The sequence below is a fragment of the Pseudophryne corroboree genome, chromosome 12, assembly GCF_028390025.1.
Source record: "Pseudophryne corroboree isolate aPseCor3 chromosome 12, aPseCor3.hap2, whole genome shotgun sequence".
NCBI lineage: Eukaryota > Metazoa > Chordata > Amphibia > Anura > Myobatrachidae > Pseudophryne > Pseudophryne corroboree.
Window position 1 is genome coordinate 164,996,468 of NC_086455.1, and position 27,201 is coordinate 165,023,668.

At 44.1% G+C, this 27,201-nt stretch overlaps 2 protein-coding genes across 3 annotated transcripts in view; both read left to right on the forward strand.

The window, feature by feature from the left end:
* Positions 1 to 1,310: 1,310 nt before the first annotated feature.
* Positions 1,311 to 26,778, forward strand: LOC134981194 (B2 bradykinin receptor-like). 2 transcript variants are annotated; one of them, XM_063948438.1, is made up of 2 exons: positions 1,311 to 1,398; positions 24,130 to 26,778. In XM_063948438.1, the coding sequence occupies exon 2, from the start codon at positions 24,156 to 24,158 to the stop codon at positions 25,233 to 25,235; it is 1,080 nt and encodes a 359-aa protein (XP_063804508.1). In that variant the 5' UTR covers positions 1,311 to 1,398; positions 24,130 to 24,155; the 3' UTR covers positions 25,236 to 26,778. The 2 variants fall into 2 exon arrangements, with proteins under 2 accessions (XP_063804508.1, XP_063804507.1); XM_063948437.1 differs by lacking the exon at positions 1,311 to 1,398 and adding an exon at positions 10,362 to 10,965.
* LOC134981196 (B2 bradykinin receptor-like) overlaps positions 1,323 to 27,201 on the forward strand; it is a 170,862-nt gene continuing 144,983 nt past the window's right edge. Inside the window, exon 1 of the mRNA XM_063948439.1 lies at positions 1,323 to 1,398. The gene's annotated coding sequence lies outside the window, so the exon portion shown is untranslated. The remainder of the gene's footprint in view (positions 1,399 to 27,201) is intronic.

The window sequence follows — 27,201 nt, forward strand, 5'->3', positions numbered from 1 at the left end:
GGCGTTCTGACTGAACTGTGCGGCTATTTCCCAGAACAACCAGATCGCACTGCCTGTATCTAGCGTTGCTGATCTGTAGGGAGCCCATTTATCAATTATTGGGATGTTGACCTGATATAATTAGAATTTTGTTTTGCCAATATTCGCAGCAATAAGGAATTATGTTCCGCCTAAATGTATATTTAACACGTAGGATCAGGGTTCTTTCCCTGCGATGTGCACATTACAGTGATTGCTGATGTGATCCCTTTACTTTGGGTGTGGTATGGAAGGTAGATAGTAACTAGGTCGACAGTGTCTAGGTCGACCACTATTGGTCGACAGTAACTAGGTCGACAGGGTGTCTAGGTCGACAGGGTCTTTAGGCCGACATGTTCTAGGTCGACAGGTCAAAAGGTCGACATGAGTTTTTTATGTTATTTTGGTGTCGTTTTCTTTGTAGAGTGACCGGGAACCCCAATTAGTGCACCGTGTCCCCTTGCATGGCTCGCTTCGCTCGGCACAGATTACCGTTCCAATCGTAGTCCACGTGGATCGTTAAGTATGAAAAGGTTAAAAAAAAATAGAAAAATCGTGAAAAACTCACGTCGACCTTTTGACCTGTCGACCTAGAACATGTCGACCTAGAGGCCCTGCCGACCTAGACACCCTGTTGACCTAGTTACTGCCGACCAATAGTGATCGACCTAGACACTGTCGACCTAGTTACTGTCGATCTAGAGACCGGATCCCCTTTATGCTGCTGGACCCACATCAGGGGTAATCAGACCACGCACGCCCGAGTGGCCCTTACTGGGGACCTCTCTCATGGTAAACTATATGTGATTTGAAGCCTGTAGGCTACATTGGCTAAATCCATCTCCACTTCATCTCTATCCAAGGCTTGATATATCTCCCCCTTTAGTATTTTTGACATCCAGTGATACATTATAGATTCTGCAAGAAATCCCAGCGTCATTGTACAGAGTCACACGATGGCCAGCAACAGCTTATGCCATAGGACCCTGGGGCAGATGCGCTAAGCCTTGCAGAAATAAAGCGGAGAGAGATAAAGTACCAACCAACCAGCTCCTACTGTAACTGTCATTTTTCAAACACAGCCTGGAACATGGCAATTAGGAGCTGATTGGCTGGTACTTTACCTCTCTCCAGGACTCGGTGCATGTGCCCTCCTGCCAGCCCAGCAGCTGCTGTGTGAACTTCCCTAGCTGAGCGAGTTTTCCATGTCACAGGCAGATCTGTGTGATCCCTCCTCTCTGCTGGTGCAGCCAGGGCTGTGAGATGATATCACTCATACAGTATATTATCGCCCAGCCTGCCACAAAACACTCAAAACACACTCAGGGATTTGACCGTTTCATTGCAGCCACCACTTTGGGGGATCCCATTGTTTGCCAGGTAATGTATCCACGTTTTTCTATGAATAACAAATACTTCTTCATCTGTTATGTGTATTTGGGGGACGTTCCCATTCCCTGTATTGTTTGCTCAATCTGCAAAATGGGAGAATATTGTTTATTATTACTGGACACTTGTACTCCCCCCCTGCTTCCCCCTTAACTTTCTATTTATGGTGAACGTCAGCAATACATTAACTCACTTTCATCCCTATGCTCCGCTGTCACCGGCATTGCAGGGGCACAGCTTCACATAATTCCCAGCGGAGAGCAGTTTCTTACTTAATACACTGATAAACCAATGTGCTCCTACAATTTATATATCCACACAGACACACATGTATATCATGACCTCTGTAGCTGCAAATTGGGGGAGGTTATTGCTATTGATCAATATATTTAGGATTTGTCATATATTAGGCTATATAATACCTTTATGCAGAATAACGACGGCTTGGATTAAATTGATGAAGTCTTATAGAGGAAAATTGTAAAGAACCCTTATAATTTGCCATTAGATATTCCGGCGTTACAGCAGACATTAGTATTCTTTTACTGCTCACTACATGTGGTTCTTGTGCCCCAAGAGAATTATAACAAAGCCTTGTATGGGGAAAAGGTCAAACTCACAATGCACAACAGGTTATATAGGGAGTGTCTACCAACATATGGCTTTAATCTATAGATTGTCTTCTGCAGATTTCTATATTGGGAGGGCTTGGATGGCACACTCTTATTCTAAATATAATTAAATGTGTGACCGTGCTGAGACGTGTAGTTCCACACAGAAAAAAGAGAAAATGCAGATGCACACTCTATAGTACTAAGCACTTAGTCCTAACATAAAAATAACTAGTGCTATAATAAGACTGCATAGGAGACCACAAATAGGTTGAACTCGATGGACAATTGTCTTTTTTCAACCTTAGTTACTATGTTACTATGTTAATCAGAATAATTATAATAATCACTGCAACCTATCATACAGAAAAATTGAGGAGCTTAGCATCATTTTTGTCCAAAATTTGGGCACACAACCGTGACCAGGTGACCTCATCTGGTGGGTCCCTACCACTAAAGGTTCAAGTCCAGGGCACGGGACCCCCTCCCCGCAAGGTCAGCACAGGCCACCCGCCCCATGGCCGTGCATGGCTGATTGAATCTGCCCCTTAGTATAGTATGAATGACATCTAACCGAAATGAAGACTTTTATTGTGCAGTTGGTAAATACTGACAGAAAGGGACATTTACGGGGACAACATTTTAAAACCTGGGACAGTTCCTGAAAATTAAGGACAGGGGGCAACTACTGTATATGTGAGAATTATGTCATGGCCAGCCTATAAGAGTACTGTGTAACTGAGCATAAGATCTGTCTGTGTGCGGGGTATTAGCTGTGATTTACAGTCTGTTTAAAGAACTGGCTGTTCATTGAGTGAATAGAAAATAGAACCGTGTACGTCGGCTGGATGCGCTGACTGTCAGATCTCCGTCAGTCCTCAGTTGGGCACTTTACACCCCTCCACGTGCTCAGCCCTAATTCTGTACAAGCCAGGTTCAGTAGGTGTGGTTGCCTCACAATTACCTGGAGAGAGAGGGCCTAATTCAGACCTGATCACAGCAGCAAATTTGTTAGCAGTTGGGCAAAACCATGTGCACTGCAGGTGGGGCAGATGTAACATGTGCAGAGAGAGTTAGATTTGGGTGTTGTGTGTTTAAACTGAAATCTAAATTGCAGTGTAAAAATAAAGCAGCCAGTATTTACCCTGCACAGAAACAAATTAACCCACCCAAATCTAACTCTCTCTGCACATGTTACATCTGCCCCACCTGCAGTGCACATGGTTTTGCCCAAAATGCGTTGAGGGACATTTAATGGCAAAACAAGACTTAGCAGAACTGAACTTTAGCTAAAAGCTATATTTTAGTTTATTAAACACTAACTTTGCTCTTTTCTTGTTGCCCTTCTGTTATTTTTGGTTCAACAACATTCATCATTTATACTATAGGGGACACATCTCAGTGTAGTGTTGTGTAATGAAAGCGGAATGTTTTATTTTGTAGTCTTTCTTTTAGTACGGCAGCGGGGTTGCTGACATGCAGCAGACGGGTATGTGGGACTTGAACCCTTCGGCTTCCTTCCCGCCTCCTACCCCCTCTCCCTTCTTAGAGGCGTGTGTTAGAAAGTACAGTGCGTCAATCTGCAGTGAAGATGAAGGAAGGCGCAAATTGAAGACTTTGGCCCAGATTTATCAAGACTTGGAGAGTGATAAATTGCACGGTGATAAAGTACCAACCAATCAGCTCCTAACTGTCATTTTTCAATCACAGCCTGTAACATGACAGTTAGGAGCTGGTTGGCTGGTACTTTATCACCAAGCAGTTTATCACTCTCCAAGGCTTGATGAATCTGGGCCTTAAGCTGGGTATGGGCCGGACAGATCTGTCAAATGACGCTAGGGACTAGACCATTTCTGGAGCTAAAATGTGATTCTGAGAATATCCGATTTTGAGTGCGCAGACTACGTAATTATTTCTGGTGTCCCGGCATGGAGATGGCCGGCGGGGAAGGCGAGCGCAACAAGCCCTTTGCGAGCTCAGTGGCGAGCGGGTTCTGTTCCCCCTCTATTGGTGTCGTGGACACTTACAACTGGGAATAGTCCCTGCTAGTCGTCATGCTGACCGTCGGGGTTCTAAGGGGGCGGGATGTAGGTGCCGGTATTGTGACCGGAGGTCTCCTGACCGCCGCTCCCATAACTACATCCCGGTTCTAGTATCACATACTGGAGATAAGTAATTGGGTATATGGTGACGGTATACATGAATATTACCACTGACACCAGCAGGAACACGGCGCTGCGGAGTGTAGTCCGTCTATTGTCACATTGTCACTAGGTAAATTACAGGTTGTTATTTAATTGTATTCATGATCATGTGATTAAGAGATATATTACTATAGCAGCCCCGTATTGTCTCACAGTGGGCCTCATTCAGATGTGGCTGGAGGCAGTGGTGCAGAGAGAGGGGGGGAGTGGGTACAAATTACCTGGGCCCAGGTCTGATGGAGGGGCCCAGTGGGGGTCCAGGTCCCCACCCCCACTCTTACCTGGCAACTGCAGCGCTTCTTCTCAGCCCGGCACACATTACTGTATGCTGGGCTGCAGTGTGGCCTGGGAAGTGCTTAAAATACAATTTTTTCTGTATTTTTTTCTATGTATGTATGTTCTTATATGGCCACGCCTCCTCTCATTAGGCCATGCCCCCTGAAAAGGACCTGGGCCCATCCAGGCTCTTTACTGCCCTGGCTGGAAGGCATGCCACGCTCCTGTGAGTGGGTGCTTCTTATGTTAGGCGTGCTGTGGCCACACCCCATCCAGGGGGGGCGTGGGGGCCCAGGAAGTTGTTGTACCGTGGGCCCAGGATTTCTCTTGGCAGCCCTGGCTGGAGGTGCTATCATTGCTGACATGGAAGCAGCAGTGATAGCACTAGTATGGTGACGCAGCAGTAGGGCGTCTGATAGAAGTAGACACCTCCTGCTCTCATTAGAGATCCGAGCTGCATCCTAGGACGACCTTCTGATGAAACAGATGGAAGTGACAGAGAAACACGTTAAGGAATAGATCTCCCCGACCTGCCACTATCTGGATGACTGCCTAAGGGGCTGCTTCAGGAAGCTGCCGGGCGCCGGGTCCTTCTCCTGCGCTGTGACCCCCGGTGCTGTAAAGTGCGCTGCCGTTTTGCAGCGTCACTTTACTGCACCAGGGGGTCACAGCGCAGCACATGGGGGACCCAGCGCCCGGCAGTGCTCACCGGAGCAGCGGACACCGGCTTCTTGGACAGATGAATATGTTTTTTGTTTTTTTTACACTGTGATCAGCTTGTGTGTCCATCGGACACACATAGCTGATCACTCTGCCGGGTCCCCGCTCAACTTTCTCTGCCAGGGGCAAATGCCACATTATCGCAGTGCTGCCCTGTGAACTCTCCAGCCTGAGCTGGCGAGATTATCACAGGGCACACTGCGGTATTTTTTAACTTTTTTTTTTTTTGGTAAATTTGGCCACATCACATTTCCCATTATATAAGTATAGGGGAATGTGATGTGGGTTACTAAAAAAAGTGAAAAAAGGGTTTGGAGCAGTTTTTCATGAAAACTGCTCCAAATGCCCTTTACTACATTCAGGTGATACTAAAATAATGTGAAAACAGAAAAACCCCTTTTTCACATTATTTTAGTAAAAATAATGTTAAAATAGACCCCTATGTCACGTGAAGTCCTGTGTACAGGAGCAGCGGCAGGCTACTAGGAGCACAGTGCATGATGGAGTACTGCCTTTTGGAGCTACAGTGGCGGAGTTCGGACCAGCATGCGCTGACGGACAGCTTGGGAATCCGTTCTGGGATCTGCTGGCTCGCTTGCTAGACTCTGCACTGATCTGGCTTTGACGGTAATCAGCTAATAATAACTCAGATAAAGTATCAGCTACTTGGATGAACAACCACTGATTGAAAGGGATTATAATACTGGGCCTAATTCAGACCTGATCGCCGCTGTGCGAAATCGCAAGGTGGTCGATTATAGAACGACTACGGATCTTAATGCGCAGGCGCGAGGCCAAACTGTGAAATAGATCAGCGTCTTTTTTGATCACTAGGCAAACGCAGGTGACTGACAGGAAGCGGACGTTTGTGGGTGGTAACTGGCCAGTTTCTGGGAGTGACAGGGAAAACGCAGGCGTTCCCAAGTGTTTTCAGGGCGGGTGTGTGACGTCGGCTCCAGCCTCGATCAGCCTGTTTGTATCGCACTGTAGGAGTAAGTCCTGGATTACGCACACACTGCACACACTGGAAAAATCATTAGATGATGAGTGAGATGTAAACGGATTTGCAGCTGGCTGCCGTTTGCAAAGCATTTCGCACGGCGTACTCAGCCTTGCACAGGGCGGGTTTTCACTCTGTCTGGGCGGTGACTATCCGATCGCATAGGAGCGATCAGGTCTGAAATAGGCTAATTGCACAAAAGCCTCCAACACCAGTGACTGACAGGTATCTACCTGCACATGATATATACAGTATTACACTAATACCAGAGGTTAAAGTGAGCCGGAACGGGGCAGGACTGCGTTCCGCCAGTTCCATTTGGAGACGGAACAAAGTTCCGCCTCCACCGGCTCACATAACCTAGGGAAATGGTGGGCGCCCTGTGAGACTGTGTTACCAGCAAGCGCCAGCTCCTTCAACCTAAGCAGCAGCTTCCGGCTCAGGCAGTGTGTGTGGCTGGACGTCATGACGTCTCTCCCGTAGCTATGAGGAGCGGGCGCCAGACGGAGGCTGCAGTCCGGAAGCAGGAGCGGGGTTGGTGAGTATTGTTTTTTTTTTTGTGTTTGTGTAAGCAGCGCTACTAGGGGGATCTGGGCGCATATCTATTGGGGGGCAAACCAACTGGAGGCATAACTACTGGGGGCAAACCAACTGGGGGCATAATTACTGGGGGCACACCAACTGGGGGCATAACTACTGGGGGCACACCAACTGGGGGCATAACTGCTGGGGCAAACCAACTGAGCGCATAACTACTGGGGGCACACCAACTGGGGGCATAACTACTGGGGGCACACCAACTGGGGGCATAACTGCTGGGGCAAACCAACTGAGGGCATAACTACTGGGGGCACACCAACTGGGGGCATAACAACTGGGGGCACACCAACTGGGGGCATAACTACTGAGGGCACACCAACTGGGGGCATAACTACTGGGGGCAAACTAACTGGGGGCATAACTACTGGGGGCATAACTACTGGGGGCATAACTACTGGGGGCATAACTACTGGGGGCATATCTACAGTGGGCATATCTACAGGGGGCATAACTACTGGGGGCAATACTAATGAGAGCGTTGCATAGGGGGGCACTTAATAAGGGGCATCACTCCTAGGGACAAAAGGGGCACTAGTGCTGTGGGCATTATGTGTATTTGGGGTGCTACTACTGTGGACTTTGTGTAAAAGGGGCACTAATGTGTGTCATAACATGAATAAGAGAGATTACTATGTGGTGTAATGTGAATAAGATTGTGCTACTGTGCGGCGTAATTTGAATTGGGGATACTATTGGGTGACCACTCCCCTTTCTGTTTGAGGTCACGCCCCCTTTCGCGGTGCACGACATCCCTTAATTTTAACAAGCGTGGGGGGAGGGAGTTCCAGCACCTCTCTAGGACCACTTTAAGCACTGACTAGTACTATGCAGCAAATTAACTGCCTAATTGTGAAGCACTATGGACAGTGACTATTAAAGCTGAGATTCAAACCTTCTATATCGGGTACTTTAAAAATCAATAGTGATTTCACTGTCCTCGTTAGTGACATTGGTTGCGTTTATTCGCTATACAAAGGAGCATTTTTTATTGTTTTATGGCCTAATTCAGACCCGATTGTTGTTGTGCGAAATCAAACAGCGGGCGATTATCAAATGACTGCGCATGTGTATGCACCGCAATGCGCAGGCGCGAGCCCAAACAGCAACAGAATGGTGCAAAAATTTCGATCGCTAGGCGTACGCAATGTGACTGACAGGAAGTGGACATTTGGGGGTGGTAACTACCCGTTTTCTGGGAGTGTCAGGAAAAACGCAGGCGTTCCCAATCGTTTTCAGGGCGGGTGTGTGACGTCAGCTCCGGCCCCCGATCAGCCTGTTTCTCTCGCACTGTAGGAGTAAGTCCTGGGCTGCGCACACACTGGAAAAATCATTAGATGGTGAGTGAGTTGTGAGCGGATTTGCAGATGTCCGCTGTCTGGCGAAGTTTTCGCACAGTGGGGATCATTCCAACCCGTTCGCATGCTGCAGTTTGTCGTAGCGGTGCAAACGGGTTGGAAATGTGCGGTGGATGCATTACGCATGCGCGTCGTTGCCCAGCGACAGCCGGCGCTGGGCAGCGCCGCCACCGGCGGAAAAAGTGATTGGAGCGGCGATCGCAAGAAGACTGACAGGCAGGAGGCATTCCGGGGCGCCAACTGACCATTTTCCAGGCGTAGTGAGGCGAACGCAGGCGTGTCCAGGCGTTTGGAGGGCGGATGTCTGACGTCAATACCGGGACCTTCGTCGCTGGATCCGTCGCACAGGGTAAGTAACTCTTACCCTGGTCTTGTTTTTCAGGAAACCTTTTTTAGCATAGCAGGGCTGCACAAGCGATCGCATTCCTGCTATGCAGAAAAACACTCCCCCATAGGCGGTGTCAAGTTGATCGCACGAGCAGCAAAAAGATGCAGCGTGCGATCAACTCGGAATGAGGGCCCGTGTACACATGCATTCACACACTTGCACGGGGCGGGTTTTCACTCTCTGTAGGCGGAGGCCCTTAGGTGGAATAATTCTGTGTTTATGAATTAATGATTGTATATTAAATAGATTTTTTTTTTAAATCTTTTTATATGCTTGATTAATAACACTGGTCAACACTATGCCTATAGTTGAGAATTTTTCAGGGTAATTTGAGGGCGCTAATTCTGAATATGACATTGGTTTTCCCAGATTGGCTCTACTTTTTTAGATAATTGGGTACCCCATGATAAACAGTAAAACGCATATTACGTTTTGGATATTCAGAACCGTGTAGCTTAGCATGTAGAAATTACTACAAAATACAAATCACTTCAAAAGAAACTGAAGACACTCAAAATGAATATTTATTTGATGAAACAACATTTAAATGTGGTAAACTTTTGACATTTATTGCTTTAACCACTCGCCTGGCATGGTCGCATCAGATGCGACTTCCCTCCGCTGCTGCTCTGCCTCCCTGCACTCTCTCCCACTGATTACCATGCTGCCGATCACTGCTGATCGGTCAGCACGGCAGGATCCCCCCCCTCCAGCAGCTGCAGACAATGGCAGCCGCTGGGGAGTGTAAATTAACCCCCCCCAAGCCACTACTGTGTACCTGGAGGCTATCCCGGCTTTCAAAATGAAAGCCGCAATGGGCGCGATGTTTCTGATGTTCCGATAGTCACAATGTTCCCGATCAATGTTTTGATGCCTGGAAAAACAACAAATTTTGCTCTTTAATGATGTTTGTGAACGAAGAAACAAGTAACTAAAAGTGTCGGATGCAGTAAGTACACAATGAAGATCAAACCACAACTACTAAGACAAGCAGGTCTAAAGCGCTTATGGGAAAAATGCAATTTCAGGGTACAGTATATACAATATCTAAATAAAATAGAGCAAATCTGGGAAAACCAATGGCATATTTGGAATCAGCACCCTCAAATTACCCTAAATTCATTTAAATACCCTAGATCAGTGGTTCTCAAACTCGGTCCTCAGGACCCCACACGGTTCACGTTTTCCAGGTTACCTGGCAGCTGCACTGTGTATCACCAACTGTCACATTTTAAAAATCTGCAGGTGACCTGCAAAACATGAACCGTGTGGGGTCCTGAGGTCTGAGTTTGAGAACCTGTGTCCTAGACCCCACACAGTGCATGTTTTGCAGGTAACCCAGCAGGTGCACAGGTGTATTAATTACTCACTGACACATTTTAAAAGGTCCACAGGTGGAGCTAATTATTTCACTTGTGATTCTGTGAGGAGACCTGAAAATCATGCGCTGTGTGGGGTCCTGAGGACCAAGTTTGAGAACCTGTGTCCTAGACTATAGAATTTTTTTTTATGTTGTTGAGCAGTGTAATCTTATGCGCCCCCATTGGTGAGTTTCTTCCCCATCTGTATTATATATAATTTATTTGGTATTCAAAAATACTTATTGGGGAGCAGCATTTACATATCTTTAGGCGTGATCCTTTTAATGAGAATGTGCCTGGCGATTTTTCTTGTATGTATCCTGCGTCATAGGACGAAACATCGGATCAACGGCGACACCGTCAGACGGCTGTGTCATGCATGGGGTCCTGCAAGCCGACTGTCACATCAGGAGGGATTTGTGGACCCGGATTAAATACAGGAGGCTCAGGAATTCCAGAGTCTTTGAACAATAGACGCGCTGGGCGAATAAAGGCTCTTCGCATGGATTTATTTTAACAGTGATCCGACTGGAATGTCCGTCCAGGGCTAGGGACTAGAAACACGGATTGCGGCCAACTTGGAGCTGGACTGGGTCCGATCTACCATAACATGGAACATGGGTAATCCTGGAGATCTGGTTACTGTGGCGACTATGACCTGATGGTAGGGTAGGATGCAGGATCTGAAATTACAGTTGGAATGGAAGAGATTCTGTGGCAGGTTCTGGAGGAAATGTAAACAGGAGCTGGAAGCAAATCGGTACACTGTTACTGCACGAGCACTGCTCCGGAGCACAGAGAACTGGTACCACAGCTTAAAATGTTGAAGACGTTGCACTGGCAATTTCCTGCTTCCTCAGCTCCCTATTTATACCTTAAGCTAAGATTCCATTGGCTGCTGGAGCTAGAACCCCTCCCAGGAAGTGAGAAGGGCACTGATGACACAGCTCCCAGCCTGCTTCACTCTGGAATCCAGGATCGGGGTCCACGGCTCCCCGCCGACCTGCCCACACACCTTGCCCAGCGCCAACAGCCCCCGACTGGTAAGTCCCGGACCTCCGAATAGGGTTACCGCCTCATCCCTATAATTCTGGACACATATTAATTACACAGATTCTGCGGCGGGCTGACTTCAAGACTCCATTTCACCTGGTTTTAATCAGCCACAGAACCTGTGTAATTAATATGTGTCCAGAATTAAAGGGATGAGGTGGTAACCCTACCCCCGAACCTTCCCAGGCCGATCCGTGACACCAGCCACTGTAGTTTCTACGGAATCGATGGCCTTGGCGGCATCGAGTGATACCACCACAGCCCCTGATCCCGATGTGTCACCACCCTGCAAAGGACAAAATAATCTGTGCAAATTCTGAATTGTTGACTTCCCCGGCATGAAATCGGTTTGGTCAGGGTGGATAATTGTCGTAATTACGAGATTTAATCGCATGGCGAAGATTTTAGATATTATTTTTACATCTGTAGCCAGGAGAGAGATGGGTATATATGACTCCAGACAGGAGGGATTTTTCTCGTTCTTTGGCAGCACCATAATAATTGCCTCTGTCATGGAGGGAGAACTGGATCCCCACTCAAATAATGAATTAAATAATTCTAACAGATGTAGGAGGAAAAATTCCCTAAACTTTTTATAAGTCTCCACTGGGATTCCATCTGATCCTGGAGCCCTAGACGGTGGTAGAGAAGAGACAGCATTTCCAATCTTCTCCATCGTAAAAGGAGCCTCAAGAACTTCAACATATTATTATGTTACTAAGGGGTCTATTCATGAAGCAGTGAAAAGTGTGGAGAAGTGTCCCATGGCAACCAATCAGCTACTCCGTACATTGTATAGTATGCAAATTATAAATGTTACTTCAATGCTGATTGGCTGCCATGGGCAATTTCTCCACTTTCTCACTTCTGCACACTTTTCACTGCTTCATGAATAGACACAATTCCTTACCGAATCCTCTCCTCCCTACAGGAGGAGAAGACTCTGGAGAGCTGCAGAAGTGTGTTTACTCCCTGCAAGTCATACTGAATAATGGCTGCAGCAGCACTTCCTGTGTAACAAACACTTCCTGTATGACAAGTGTACAGTAATGATGCAATCCACATACATCTACAGTGGCCGATGAATACTTTTTTGCAAATATTACTGCGCAGGTCGTCGGGCAGGCATGTGCGATACTCGTAGCAATGCCGGCCATGGAAGCACGGAGACAGCGTGAGCTACAGATGTAGCCATGCTCATCGTTTTACCGCTATGCGCAGCGTTGGTGCGACTAGTGTGCCCGCTACTCTGTCCGCTTGAAACCAATAGTGTGAACGCCCGGAGCGGGCATTCACAGTGCGGCGCATTTGCACTATGCCACGATGCCTGCGTACGCATCACGGCAACGATGAGCGTGGCCACATCTGTACCATGTTGCGTCCAGCTCTTTACCGGGAAAGGCCCATGTCCCGACAAAAGTTTTTTGATCAATTTGCATGAAAGTTTTCATTTTCACTTTGTGAATTTAGGCAAAAGTATCTTAGTTATAACGGGGGTCATTCCGAGTTAATCGGTAGCTGCCGATGTTCGCTGCGTAGTGATCATTTTAAAAAAATGGCAAAACTACGCATGTGTATGGGGCGCACTGCGCATGCGCGGCGTACGGGTACAAAGAGCTTCATTGTTTTGCACTACTTATAGCGACGATTCCATTCGCACAGCCGATCGCAAAGAGATTGACAGGAAGAGGGCGCTTATGGGTGTCAACTGACCGTTTTTTTGGGAGTGTTTGGAAAAACGCCGGCGTGTTCAGGCGTTTGCAGGGCGGGTGTCTGACGCCAATTCCGGGACCTTCATCGCTGCAATCATCGCACAGAATAAGTAACTACAGGTTCTGCACAAAATGTGTTTGTACCCGCTCGGCTGCACATGCGATCGCACACTTGCAAAGTGAAAATACACTCCCCCATGGGTGGCGACTATGCGTTTGCACGGCTGCTAAAAGTAGCTAGCGAGCGATCAACTCGGAATGAGGGCCATCATCAGCATAAAACTGCAGATTGTGATAAACAAGCGAGGCTAAGTGGTTCCAGGGAATTTTAAGGATAATAGTAAAGGAAACTGTCATTGACACTACGTCAGTAAACATGTTATTTCCTAACGTGCATACTGGAATCAAGACCATATTAATTGTGCTTTTAAAAAAATCCTGGCGCTAATTGATTTTGCACATTCAGGGGAAACAAGACACAAAGAGGACAGAACGTCCCCTCTCTTTCTGCAGTAGAGTTAAGAGGAAATTGAAATTCCATGATGAGGCCTCGTGCCTCACACTAACTCGCACTTTAGTAAATATACCCCTAGGTGTCTGAGGACACATCAGTAGTAACAAGTGTCATTAAGATTTAAATATAAGTTTATACATACTAAACAAATGCAAATATTATACTAACAAAAATCAGGCATTGTAGTGTCCATACTACCACAGACTGAAGTCACGGAACACAATAAATTACTACAGCATGCTACAAGCAAATAGCTATAAGAAAATGTTGCGTACCTAGGCTATACATATATAAAGCCGGGCTGGCAGTCCGCCTTAAAAAGCAAGAAAAAAAACATGTTGGAAGTTGGAACACAGCCCATAATAATATAGCATATTACATGCCGGAAACCTGGTATAAACCTAAATGGGAGATGAAAAAAAAAAAAAAAACATACATAAAAAGGAAAAATAACAATAAATGCAGCAAAGTCAGTCAAACAATGCTAAAAATAAAAATTAAGAAATAAACAATTAAACAGCAAGCTAATTGCATGGGGCATCTGCATTAGGCAATCAATTAATTCCTAAACTAGGTGGGAGTAAAGAAAGAAGAAAGAAAGTAACTGGGCACCTATACAAACCATGTTACAATGCGGGGGAGGGAGCAAATACTGTGCATCTATTTTTTTATGTTTTTGCATGCAAGGTCAATACTGGCTGCTTGTGCATGTAGCTGTTACATTACAACTTAGATAAGACTGTACGCTCTCATGAGCAGGGCCCTCTTCCCTTTTGTGCTTCTGCTTCATACCATCATCTCTACCCCACTGTCTACAATGATACCTATCCTGTGGGCACTGCCACCCTGTTGCTTATTTGGGTACTGCAGCAATATTAAGAAACCTTAAGGGTAATTCAGACCTGATTGTAGCAGCAAATTTGTTAGCAGTTGGGCAAAACCATGTGCACTGCAGGGGGGCAGATATAACATGTGCAGAGAGAGTTAGATTTGGGTGGGGGGGGGGGGTGTTCAACTGAAATCTAAATTGCAGTATAAAAATAAAGCAGCCAGTATTTACCCTGCACAGAAACAATATAACCCACCCAAATCTAATTCTCTCTGCACATGTTACATCCTCCGCACCTGTAGTGCACATGGTTTTGCCCAACTGCTAACAAATTTGCTGCTACGATCAGGCCTGAATTACCCCCCTTGTCCATGTCCTGCAATATTCTGTACTGTAAGTCACTTTTTGATCTTGTTTTGTTCATACAGTTTCTGTTTATGTACTTTATACAGTAAGGCTCTGCGGACCCCTTGTGGCACAATATAAATAAAGGATGATGATAATAATAATTATAATAATAATAATAATAATAATTAATAATAATATTAAACACTATGTGGGGGAATCCAATTAATGACGGTTTTGCAATAAATTATCGCAAATGCGATAATTCAGTATCCTATTAGTGGCGATAAGACTCCATAGGGTTTGTCGCGGATTTCTCGTAACCGTCTCTGAGTAGGTAATAAGTAATGCAAAATCCCTATGTTAAGGTAATAATTTTAGGGTGTGGTTCAGAACCCCTGGGACGCCCCCCTGAATGACTATTTAGGCATTTAGAAGTTTTTAATTATTTTAAATGGCCAATAATGATGTGATTTTCGGAGTAAAAAAATGCAAAGTGATGGAAATTGGGGTACAAGGTATGGGACAGGTATATTGGGGTGCTTTATGAATGGGACAAGTGTTTTTAGACATGCAGGTGGTAGTAATCGGTCTGGTTCCACTTTTTTTTTTTTTCAAGTCCCCTAAAATGACCCAAATATATATTTATGCCTATTTTTATATACCCCAGAGTTAATGAGTGCACTTATTTTTCTGGAAAAAAAATAGCTTTTTATCTTTTTTTTTACATTTGTAAAAAACTTCATTTGACCCATTGTAATGACACCAATTAGGTTTTATTATGGCCACTAATAGACTTCTATACTGTTTTCCGATATTAGTTTGGCTTTTTGGGGGGTACGTAGATTTCCCCACTTTCTCCTATACTTATCTCAGCTTTTGCCGGCTAGAATTATAGTGCAAATCCCGTTATCGCCATTTTGGAATAGGATAGGTGTGACAAACCGGAGTGCGCAGGAGATAGGTGCGATAACATTAGCCGCAATCACAAATCGCGTTATCGTGGCTAATTGGATACCCCTCTATATATTTATAAAAAAGAGAAACATTGCAAGCCCCTGTGGTGACAGGGTGTCCAGTCTATGAATCCACATTGTCATAATTCTATATCTCAAAGTAACCAAGCTGCCTGTTCTGTGTTTGTACTGTATATACTGTATACCCTGGAAAGGCACCAACTTATAATAAATGGATCTCCAAACAGAACTATAATGCATCAACCCGTTGGTTTATTTATCCAGGCGCAGCGCCGGCATTTTTCTTTCGTCGCAGCTGCCATGTGTGACGTCACGCGGCCGTCCCTAAAATGGTCAGGACATGCCTACGTTGTCCAGACCATGCCCCTGCAACGCCGCGTCGACGCCCACCTCTGTCAATTAAATTGCAATCGCATCCTTCACAGACTTTGCACATGCGCAGATGGACGAAAAACATCCGTCTGCAATTTTTGCAATTTCACAATTGAACCCGAATGAGGACTATAGTGCATGCTGCACACTCACTATGGGGGTCATTCAGATCTGATCGCTGCTGTGCGTTTTCCAGACTCTTGTGCTGAAAATCTAGAGATCAGACGTTTTTGAGATACACCACCCCACATGCATCAACAATCATTACACAGTGTCACTTGCCCAGATTTATCAAGCCTTGGAGAGTGAGAAAGTGGAGTGGATAGAGATAAAGTAGCAGCCAGTCAGCTCTTAACTACCATGTTAGAAGCTGTGTTTGAAAAATGACAGTCAGGAGCTGGTTGGTTGATACTTTATCACTGTGCAATTTATCACGCTCCGGGGCTTGATAAATCTGCGCCAGTGTCACTTAGATCACATTTCTTCCGCATTCTAGTGTTTGGTCTGAAGAACAGCGGAACCTCTTGACCATGTCTGCATGCTTTTATTCATTGAGTTGCTGCCACATGATTGGATGATTAGATATATGCATTAATGAGCTAGTATACGGTGTACCTAATACAGAGTATGGCCTCTGAGTGTATATATGAACAATTGGTATATTCTTGCTGTTTTAGAGCAAAATATAGTAGTGTATTTTATCAGTCGGAAATCAGGTTAAAAAAAACTAATCCATTTGTGAATTGGTGACCCGTTACTTTGCAACTGAGTCTCGGAAAAGACGCGTTTTATGTGAAGCCTGTCCATTGCTTTAACTGATATTTTCCCCAATACGTCTACGGAGCGATTTAAGGCTCTTCTTGTACTTGAGCTCAACTTATTCTGTAAAGTACTCCTGATATTGGCAATGTCTGACCCTCCTTGTTTGTTCCCTTTATAATCAATTCCAGCCCACTCCGTTAGGACGGAGCATTAGGAGAGACAGTATGGCCGAATCCTGTATTACAGTATCCCTGCCACCAAGACGACAACAGTTTATGAGATAGCATGATGGTGAAAGTATAAATACGCACGCAGCTGTAAATGTGAGAGATCCTCCCCCAGTCTAACAATAAGACAACAGCAGGGCCTTACGCCCTCTCTGACGGGTGTGGTTGTGTATGTCTATCCTGGCTGTAGTAGAAGCTGCCAGCTGTGTCTTTTGGGAAAACAGATGGCCTTTCAGTTTGTATAAATGGAAAATACATCTGTATCAGTACAGGAGTGTTTATAAAACATTGCCGCATTATAATAACCGTCAACGCTTTCTCCGGCTAATGATAAAGATGGCCATGCATTCACCCTGAGTGGGGATGCATTCATCCTGAGTGGGGTCTTCCTATCATTGACATTCACTTGCTGCTGCTCTATACTGCCCTCTAGGTGTTCTTGTATTAAAATATATCAGACATACAGATGCGTCCACGGTTATCTTGGCTAGTTTGCTGCGCCTAGGCACAACATGGTTTATTAACATCTATTGTTCTCAGCTGCAATACAATACAGAGAACAATACAGCAGGGGATTAAGTCATTACAGCAGGGGATTAAGGGGGTCATTCTGAGTTGATCGCTCGCTAGCTGTTTTTAGCAGCCGTGCAAACGCTATGCCGCCGCCCACTGGGGAGTGTATTTTAGCTTAGCAGAAGTGCGACCGAAAGGATCGCAGAGCGGCGGCAAACTTTTTTTGTGCAGTTTCAGAGTAGCTCAAAACCTACTCAGTGCTTGCGATCACTTCAGACTGTTCAGTTCCTGTTTTGACGTCACGAACACGCCCTGCCACGCCTGAGTTTTTCCAGAAACGCCCACTTCATGTCAATCACTCTGTGGTCAGCAGTGCAACTGAAAAGCTTCGCTAGAGCTTGTGTGAAACTACATCGGTCGTTGTGAAAGTATGTCGCGCGTGCGCATTGTGCCTCATGCACAGAAGTGCTGTTTTTTTTTTTCATCATCGCTGCGCAGCGAACATTTTCAGCTAGCGATCAAGTCCGACTGCCAAGTCTCAGTTAATCCTATTAAAGGTCAAGATAAACATGGACCCATCTGTACTTGGATCAGCTGAATCACCTTGTGACAAGTAGTAAACTGGATACATTTGTTCTGTAGGGAGGAAATGGCTTAATATAGACTTCTAAGCTACAAGTGATGGCAGCTCTCCAGGGAACAAGACACCATGGCCACTGTCTGACGTTTTCAGCCTTAATTCAAACTTTCCTCAGGGACCCCGAGGAAACTTTGAATTAAAAGTGAAAACGTTGGACATTAGCCATGGTGTCCTGTTGATTTTGGAGTGAGTCCCGGAAGTGACGCCATTGTTTTGGAGCTTTTATTATATTATATGTAGGGGGATTGGGGAGCAGCATGTGAGGGTAACATCAGTTTTAGCCATCACATAACAATATTATGTATTTCAGAACATACTTTGACGTTTGAATTTTACTAGTTACATTTATTAGTGTGTTTAAAAAGGACCAATCCCTACAGCTCTGTGGTGCAGCTAGTAACTGCATTGGATGCATTATTACTAAGCCGCGGCCCGTTAGATTTCCGTCGCTGTGATCTGTGTTCGATACTATTGTGGGCACCATTAAACCACCGTTTCACAGGCACTCAAACCCTGACTTAATTGAAGATTCTTTTACATTTGAACGAAGCAGAGATGTTCTCAGACAGAGAACAGGCTGTGCCAAATCTGCAGCTGCTGATACTGCTCACAATGGTTAGACCTCCCATGCATGAAACTAGCAATCTTGTACAAATGACAGCGTTTATCATTCCTCATCCCTAGGTGAATGCACTCTCGGCATTTGCTAGAGCAGGTACCGGTCTGTACATTATTCCCTGAGCCAAGGCCTGACCCACACAGATTAATGTCAAATTTATGATTACTTAGAAAAACACAAATTAATGAGGCTGTAAAGCAGAGTAACATGAGGGATGTCCATCGTCTTCCCACGCTGTGGACCATCAATCATTGTCACAATATATATTTATATCAGATGTTATTTATTGTGTAATGCATTACATTAATTCATCTCATCCAGTCTAGGCTCAACGTAACTTTAGATGACGGCAGATAGGTCGGGTTACCCCCATACAGGGGTAACGATTAATTTGTTAGGGACCCACCTGGTTGAGAAAATTGTTTTGCTTTTATGATTTATTTATTAAGCACCTACATATTGGGGCTAATTGAGGTTGGATCGCAAATCGCGATCCATCTTGAATTATTACAATTGCCCCGCGGGCGCGGGCGCAGCGCCCGTCCTGCGCATGTACCCACACTTTCTGTGCATGCGATCCAAAGGATTGCAAATTCTGCTAATTAGCAGAATTTGCAATCCTTACTGAATTAGGCTCATTATGCAGCTCTGCACATTGATGGAATCATGATACAGAAAAATAACCTGTAAAGATACCCCTGTCCAAATAGGCCGATACATAAGGTGGCGTAGCAATAGCCCCCGCAGACCATGCAGTAGCTTGGGGGGGGGGGGGGGGGCGGCGGCGCCTGTGTTATGCACAGTTCATGCAGACTGGCTATATGCATGGAAATCTGCTGAAAATGTCCCTCCAAAAATGTCCGCCACCTAGGAGGAGACAGATACCTCTTGCGTCTGTCAGAGAAGCACAGCGCATATAGCGTTACCCGGAAGTGCTGGGATTCTGGGAATGCTGGCGCCGCCGGCGAGCATGAAATCCCTGGCAATGAGCATGTAGGTAAACATTATAATTAAAGTATGGGGGGGGGGGGGGGCAGAAATGTTTTTGGCCGGGAGGTGCAAATATTATGGTTATGCCGAGGTAATGGAATAACAGGTGGTGGGGCTGGTGAATAGAGGGGCGTGGTGTATAACACGCTCTGCTGTTGAAGAGGCGTGGTTGTGCCAATTCCATTTAAAAAGCATCCTGGTCTACCGAACAAGCTTTGGCCACACCTCCACACACTTTGTCACACCCCACTAGTACTGAGCCCCTTGGTAGAGTAGATCTCTTGGTGGCCCTGACTGGTTTGGCCAAAAGTGTGCTTGACTATTGTACAGCAGAATACATTCTTCTTCACCATCAGAATATCAAGAGCTTGTTGGGAAGATGGAAGACAAAAAACCCACAGTGACCTTCTTTTAGTCCCGCTCCATAAAATATTACGGCCAATATTGCTGCAAACGCTCCACTGTAATATGAATAGGTGTGTGCACCGGGCCATTTTTCGGGTTTTGTGTTTTGGTTTTGGGGATCTAGATTAGTTTTGCCAAAACCACCCTTGCAGGTTTTGGATCTGGATTTTTTTTTTAGAAAAAAATCATCAAAAAAAGCTAAAATCACAGAATTTGGGGGTGTTTTTGATCCTACAGTATTATTAACCTCAATAACATTAATTTCCACTCATTTTCAGACTATTCTGTACACCTCAGGTAGCTGGACGAAGCAGCAGCAGCAGCCCTTGGATGTATATACGGGGAGGACAAAACATTTAAAAAAAAAAAAAAGAATGTATTTAAAAAAGACGCATTAGGCAAGGCTCAAGAGTTCAGTTCACAAAAAGATAACGGCAAAGAAGATTAAAAATAGACAATATTTTAGATTTAATTTATTTCCTTTATTTTAATTTCAATTTATTTTAATTTAATTTATTTAGAATCAAATTCTTCATTTCCTCAACAATATATTTGATGTGCAGAAAGTTTACTATATGAGTGTGGAGAGTTTATATTAATTTAATTTAAATGTATCTGATGTATAATTATTAATAATAATATTAATTTGAATTAATTACAATGTGGTGATAAGAAGAGTTATGAAAATAGGACAGTAAGTTATAATAAGAATATGAGCTACAGACACTACACCCTGAAATGGATGGAGCACACCTGGATGTATTCTGGGAGGATACAGCACAAAATATATATATATAAAAAAAAGATGTCTTTTATGTTGGGTGGACTGACAGAACACCCCAGATGGACGGAGCAGCTGCAGTCCCTGGATGTATACTGGGATGACACAATACAAAATATTAATTTAAATCAAAATATATATATTATTTTTTATATCACACACTGCGGTTACAGTGTCACACAAATGAGTCAAAAATATGTAGAAGTATTTTTTATAGCACACACTGGAGGTTAGTGTCGCACAAATGAATCAGAAATATATATAATAATGACACATTGCGGTTGACTACACCGACAGCGTTGCACAATGCATTTATAAGTAGGAAATAATATACTGCAGTCTGACCGGCAGTGTCACAGTACTTATGAAAATAAAATAAAAATTGTATAGTACACTGGGGTACAGCACAAACAAAAAAAATAGATTTTTTTTAATAATGATAATTTTAGGCTTTTTGTTTTTAGCTTTTATTATTTTAATTTTACACTGGGGCGGAGCCCCTGTATGGATGGACAGATCACCCCTTTCAGATACAGCAGACAGACCACCCCTTTCAAGTACATAATAGAAATATATGTTTGTCTTTGGATCACACACAGATAGATAGCAGTAGCGTACAGCAGCCACAGTACTAGTCATCACTGAGTGACGCACCAATAGAAATATATTTTTTGCTCTGGATCACATACAGGGGATTTATAGCAGTAGTGTACGGCAGCTGCAGTATTAGTAGTCAGAGTGACACACAAATAGAAATATATTTTTTGCTTTGCATCACATACAGAGGGGATATATCAGTCGTATACGATAGCCGCAGTATTAGTAGTAATAGTGACGCACCAATAAAAATATATTTTTTGCTTTGGATCCCACACAGATATATATCAGTAGTGTACGACAGTACTGGTAATCGTCACTTAGTGACGCACCAATAGAAATATATTTTTTGCTCTGGATCACACACAGAGGATATATAGCAGTAGTGTACGGCAGCTGCAGTACTAGTAGTCAGAGTGACGCACCAATAGATATATATTTTTTGCTTTGGATCACATACAGTGGATATATAGCAGTAGTGTACGGCAGCCGCAGTACTAGTTGTAGTGTAAGGCAGTACTGGTAGTCGTCACTGAGTGACGCACCAATAGAAATGTATTTTTTGCTTTGGATCACATACAGAGGATATATAGCAGTAGTGTACGGCAGTACTGGTAGTCGTCACTGAGTGACGCACCAATAGAAATGTATTTTTTGCTTTGGATCACATACAGAGGATATATAGCAGTAGTGTACGGCAGCCGCAGTACTAATAGTCAGAGTGACGCACCAATAGAAAGAAATATATTTTTTGCTCTGGATCACATACAGAGGATATATAGCAGTAGTGTACGGCAGATGCAGTACTAGTAGTCAGAGTGACGCACCAATAGATATATATTTTTTGCTCTGGATCACATACAGGGGATATATAGCAGTAGTGTACGGCAGCCGCAGTACTAGTTGTAGTGTAAGGCAGTACTGGTAGTCGTCACTGAGTGACGCACCAATAGAAATGTATTTTTTGCTTTGGATCACATACAGAGGATATATAGCAGTAGTGTACGGCAGTACTGGTAGTCGTCACTGAGTGACGCACCAATAGAAATTTATTTTTTGCTTTGGATCACATACAGAGGATATATAGCAGTAGTGTACGGCAGTCGCAGTACTAATAGTCAGAGTGACGCACCAATAGAAAGAAATATATTTTTTGCTCTGGATCACATACAGAGGATATATAGCAGTAGTGTACGGCAGATGCAGTACTAGTAGTCAGAGTGACGCACCAATAGATATATATTTTTTGCTCTGGATCACATACAGGGGATATATAGCAGTAGTGTACGGCAGCCGCAGTACTAGTTGTAGTGTACGGCAGTACTGGTAGTCGTCACTGAGTGACGCACCTATAGAGATATATTTTTTGCTCTGGATCACACACAGATATATAGCAGTAGTGTACGGCAGTACTGGTAGTCGTCACTGAGTGACGCACCTATAGAGATATATTTTTTGCTTTGGATCACATACAGGGGATATATAGCAGTAGTATACGGCAGTACACAGCCCCTTATAGACAGAGAGCAGCACCTGGTCCTATACACAGCCACAGTATGCTATATGCAGTGCACTGTCTACTATACAGAGCCCCCTAACACAGTGACAGCCACAGCACACCTACACAAGCAGCACCCCCGGTTAGCTCAGCTCTCCTGCTGCAACCCCTCTGCTCTCTCCTGCCCCCCTTCCCAAACCTGCCTATCCGATTACAGCACAGAAGGAACACGTCCTTACTGTGCACTCTCCAAATCCGGAGTGAAGATGGCGCCGATCACCAAGACTATATATAGAATCCAAAACCTGCAAGATCCGACTGCGGGATGATGACGTTTTGCCTCATTTTCGGATCAGAGTTAGGTGCGCAAAACAGAGCCTGACTCGGATTCGGGCTCGGATCTCAAAGTTCGGGTCCAGTTCTAAGAGAACCAAAGTCGCTCATCCCTAAATATGAAGTGGAAAGTAGATTCTGTGAATCTCTGCTGAGACATAGGGGCAGATTTACTAACCTTTTTTTTAGCTGAAATAATGTGAAAGAGGGTGTTTTCTGTTTTCACACCCTTTTCATATTATTTTAGTATCAGCTGAATGTATTAAAGGTCTTTTGGAGCAGTTTTCATGAAAAACTGCTTCAAACCCTTTAATTCACTTTTTTTTTAAGTAACCAAAATCTCATTTCCCATACTTATACTGTAATGTGAAATGTGATCTGAGTAAATATACCAAAAAACTAATTGTGAAAAAAACCACAGTGAGCCCTGTGAAAATAATGTCAGCTTCACTGGCTCACTGCGGATCCGAGGCAGAGGCAGAGAAAGCTGTGTGGGGAGCTGGAAGTGTGATCAGATATGTGTGTCCGATGGACACACAAGCTGATCACTGTGCACAAAAAAAAAATCATACTCACCTACCCAGGGACCGGTGGTCGGTGCTCTGGTGCGGGCTGCCGGTGATTAAGGTGCTGGCGGCGCATTTTTCATGGAAAATACCCCGATATGGCTGGGGAGTAGCATTGCAGGGACCGAGTTTTCTCGCAAGCTCTGTCCCTGCATGCGATTATTGATGCATTCATGCAATCAATAGTCGCATTGCGAATTAGATTGATTTTATCACATCCCCTGCGCTTCCTCAGATGCAGATGGTGATAAATCTGCCACTTAATGACTATCTGTAAATAACCTTCAAAATAGTTTCTACATAATTTAAGCAGGGGGAAGGGTGATTGTTTGATGCTTGTGGGACCTTTATTAAAGAGTAATAATAATAATAATAATAATAATAATATCAGTAATAATAATAGTAATAAGAATACAATGTTTATGCGCAATGACTGAAAACCCATTAATATATTTTTCTGTGTGTGTCCAACAGGATTCCAGGTGCGTTATATAAAAAGAATGAATGGATATCCAAACACCAGTATCAGTATGCTGGGGAATTCTACAATGGGTCCAGATGCTGATTGCATCGTTCATGAAAAGTTTGAATGGATTTTTACCTACCAACCAATTTACATGTGGTTCATTTTTATCTTGGGCTTCATAGAAAACCTGTTCGTCATCTCAGTCTTTTTGCTTCATAAAAACCGCTGCACGGTGCCGGAGATCTACCTGGGGAACATGGCGGCGGCTGACTTGATCTTTGTCAGTGGGCTTCCCTTCTGGGCCATCTACATTTCCAACAAATTCTACTGGCCATTCGGCAGCTTTCTCTGCTTCGCGGTCAATTCCCTGATCCAGCTGAATCTGTTCAGCAGCATCTACTTCCTCATGATGGTCAGTATAGACCGGTACTTGGCTTTCGTGAAGACCATGTCCGTTGGCCGTCTGAGAAGAGCTGGATGTGCCAAGGTGAACTGTGCAATCATCTGGGTCTTTGCCCTGGTAGTGAGTTTGCCCAATGTCGTATTCCGAAAAGTGCTATTTCTTCCAAGTTTAAACACTACCGTCTGTGCTACCTTTCCACCCTCCGACGACTGGCACATTGCCACAAATATCTTACTGAACCTTGTTGGCTTTTTGATACCGGTCATTGCCATCACATTCTGCACTGTCCAGATTACATACGTCCTGAGGAATAATACCATGCAACACTTCAAGGAAGTGAATAATGAAAAAAAAGCCACCTGGCTGGTGGTGTCTGTGCTTTTGCTGTTTATAGCATGCTGGCTTCCCTTCCATATTTCTGCTTTCATTGATACGCTGGACCTATTAAAGCTTTTCCCCAAATGTGCTGTGACGGAATTCAATCACATTTTTAACCAAATTTCTACCTACATTGCCTATAGTAACAGTTGCATTAATCCACTCCTATACGTCATGGTTGGTAATCATTTTAGGAAGAAAACAAGAGAGGTCTACAGCCCCCTTCTACCTGAAAGGTACCGACCGAGGAAGTCGTCGGTCCAAATGGACACTTCAGACACAACGCGGGTTTCCTTCTCTATAGAAACTCCCAAGAAAAGAGTAATTCCCTGAGGCCACCGACAGATTGTCTAGTTGTAATATATGTTATATTGTACATGAATTTCACTCCTCTATATTTATATTGCTGACTTAAATTCATCCATCTCCTAATGGAAGCAGCCATGTTGTGGTCAACAAACAAGTTGTGAGTGCTTCAGCCTACAAAATGTCTGTCTTCATTGGGTGAAGAAAGATGGCTGCCTACGGCCCAACCCTGCTGATTATAGGTTGCCATACTGGACAAATCCTTCTGCGTGTTCCTTGGGCTTAGCATCCAGAAGACCCAGGGCCTGAAAGTGTACTTGGAATAGCCTGCACAAGCCAGCATCATTCATTGACTGGATCAATGTCAAGACATTCGTTTAAGGGCTTTACACATGGTAGCTTGCCAATGCTGGTACCAATATGGTGGCCAGCTCCAGCTATGTTTTACATTAGCCTATAGAGCTCTGATTCATTTCTTCAGTTTTTGCTTTGAATTGTTTGTCCATATGTTTCCCTTCAGCTATTTTCCATTTGACCAGTTTTGCGACTTCGGAAAGGGTCGTAATTGCATGCCAAGAATTGGTTTACTCTTCAGTAATTATTTATCAGTGTTTTCATGCCTATTGGAACACTTACCAGCACCTGTGTGTGCCTTGTCCTTATAGTGTCACACCAGGGAGTATATAACTTGCTGCACAGAGCAAGGAAGTGCCATAACCCATAGTAACCAGATAGCAACTTTTTTCTGTAGTGAGGCTAATGGAACGCAATAGCCAACTGGCTGCTATGGTTACATCACATTTTGTTTGCACCATTTTAATTGATCAGACTTGACAATGCAATTGTGGTGTTGAAAAGGAGGCCACTCACCATGCCACATATAATTACCAGTGAGGTGGCTGAGGGTTGGAACCAGGCACCATGGTCACTGTTACAGTAATGGTATCCCCAAGGGCTAATGTATCAACGAGTCTTAAAACTTGTTGTGAATTATATAACTCATTGGGGGATATTCAATTGTTTGAAAAGTCAGTTGGGTGTCTGTTTTTTCCTATCTAACAGACAGGACAAAACAGACACACCCAACCGACTTTTCAAACAATTGAATTCCACCCATTGTGCATGATAAATGGTGCTCCAACTGTCATTTTTCAAACATATGACAGTTGGGAGCGGATTGGCTGGAGCATACGCAACAAGTTTTAACACTCGTTGATAAATAGGCCCCTATATAATCTGAGCCACCTATTAAAATTAGGAAACCCGTCTCATTGGCTTTAGCAACTCTATAACCTTTGTAGTAAAATCTCTGGGACATTTTCCTTTAAAATACTATTCCTATGCACTTAGTTACGTTTTACCCCTCAGTCTTCAATAATAAGTCAATATATAAAGCTTAGATGATGGCTTCAGTGTTCAAATTCCTTTGCCAATCACTTTGCAAAGAAATTGGGTTGAAACTTATTGATAACAGGTGCAAAGAAATGATTCATTGTGCATAACAGGTTTCTGTGTTTCACTGATGTATGTCTATAAAAATAAAGTCTAAATAAACCCAACTTATAAAGTATTCCTTTTACATGTAATACTTTTTTATACCCATCAGATGGCGCTGCTGTTATTGAACTCTATAGATAGACCTGCCCACTGGCATTCGCATTCTGATTCATCCATTATGTATATGGTGCCACAAGAGATCTGCAGCGCCCAATTACAGAGTACATATACAAATAAAACAAGAAAATAGTGACTTAAATTCAAGACAATATAGGACAAGTACAGGGTAAATAAACATAGCTGCGTCAGCAGACAACACTGACATAAGTATCAGGGTGGCAGAAAACCGAGGGATCTGGTGCTGTCGAAAGGAGTATGGAGTAGAAGATGGTTTAAGTAAGAGAAGGAAAGCACATGACGGACGAGGGCCCTGCTTGTGAGAGCTTACATTCTAAGGTGGTCATTCCGAGTTGTTCGCTCGCTAGCAGATTTTAGC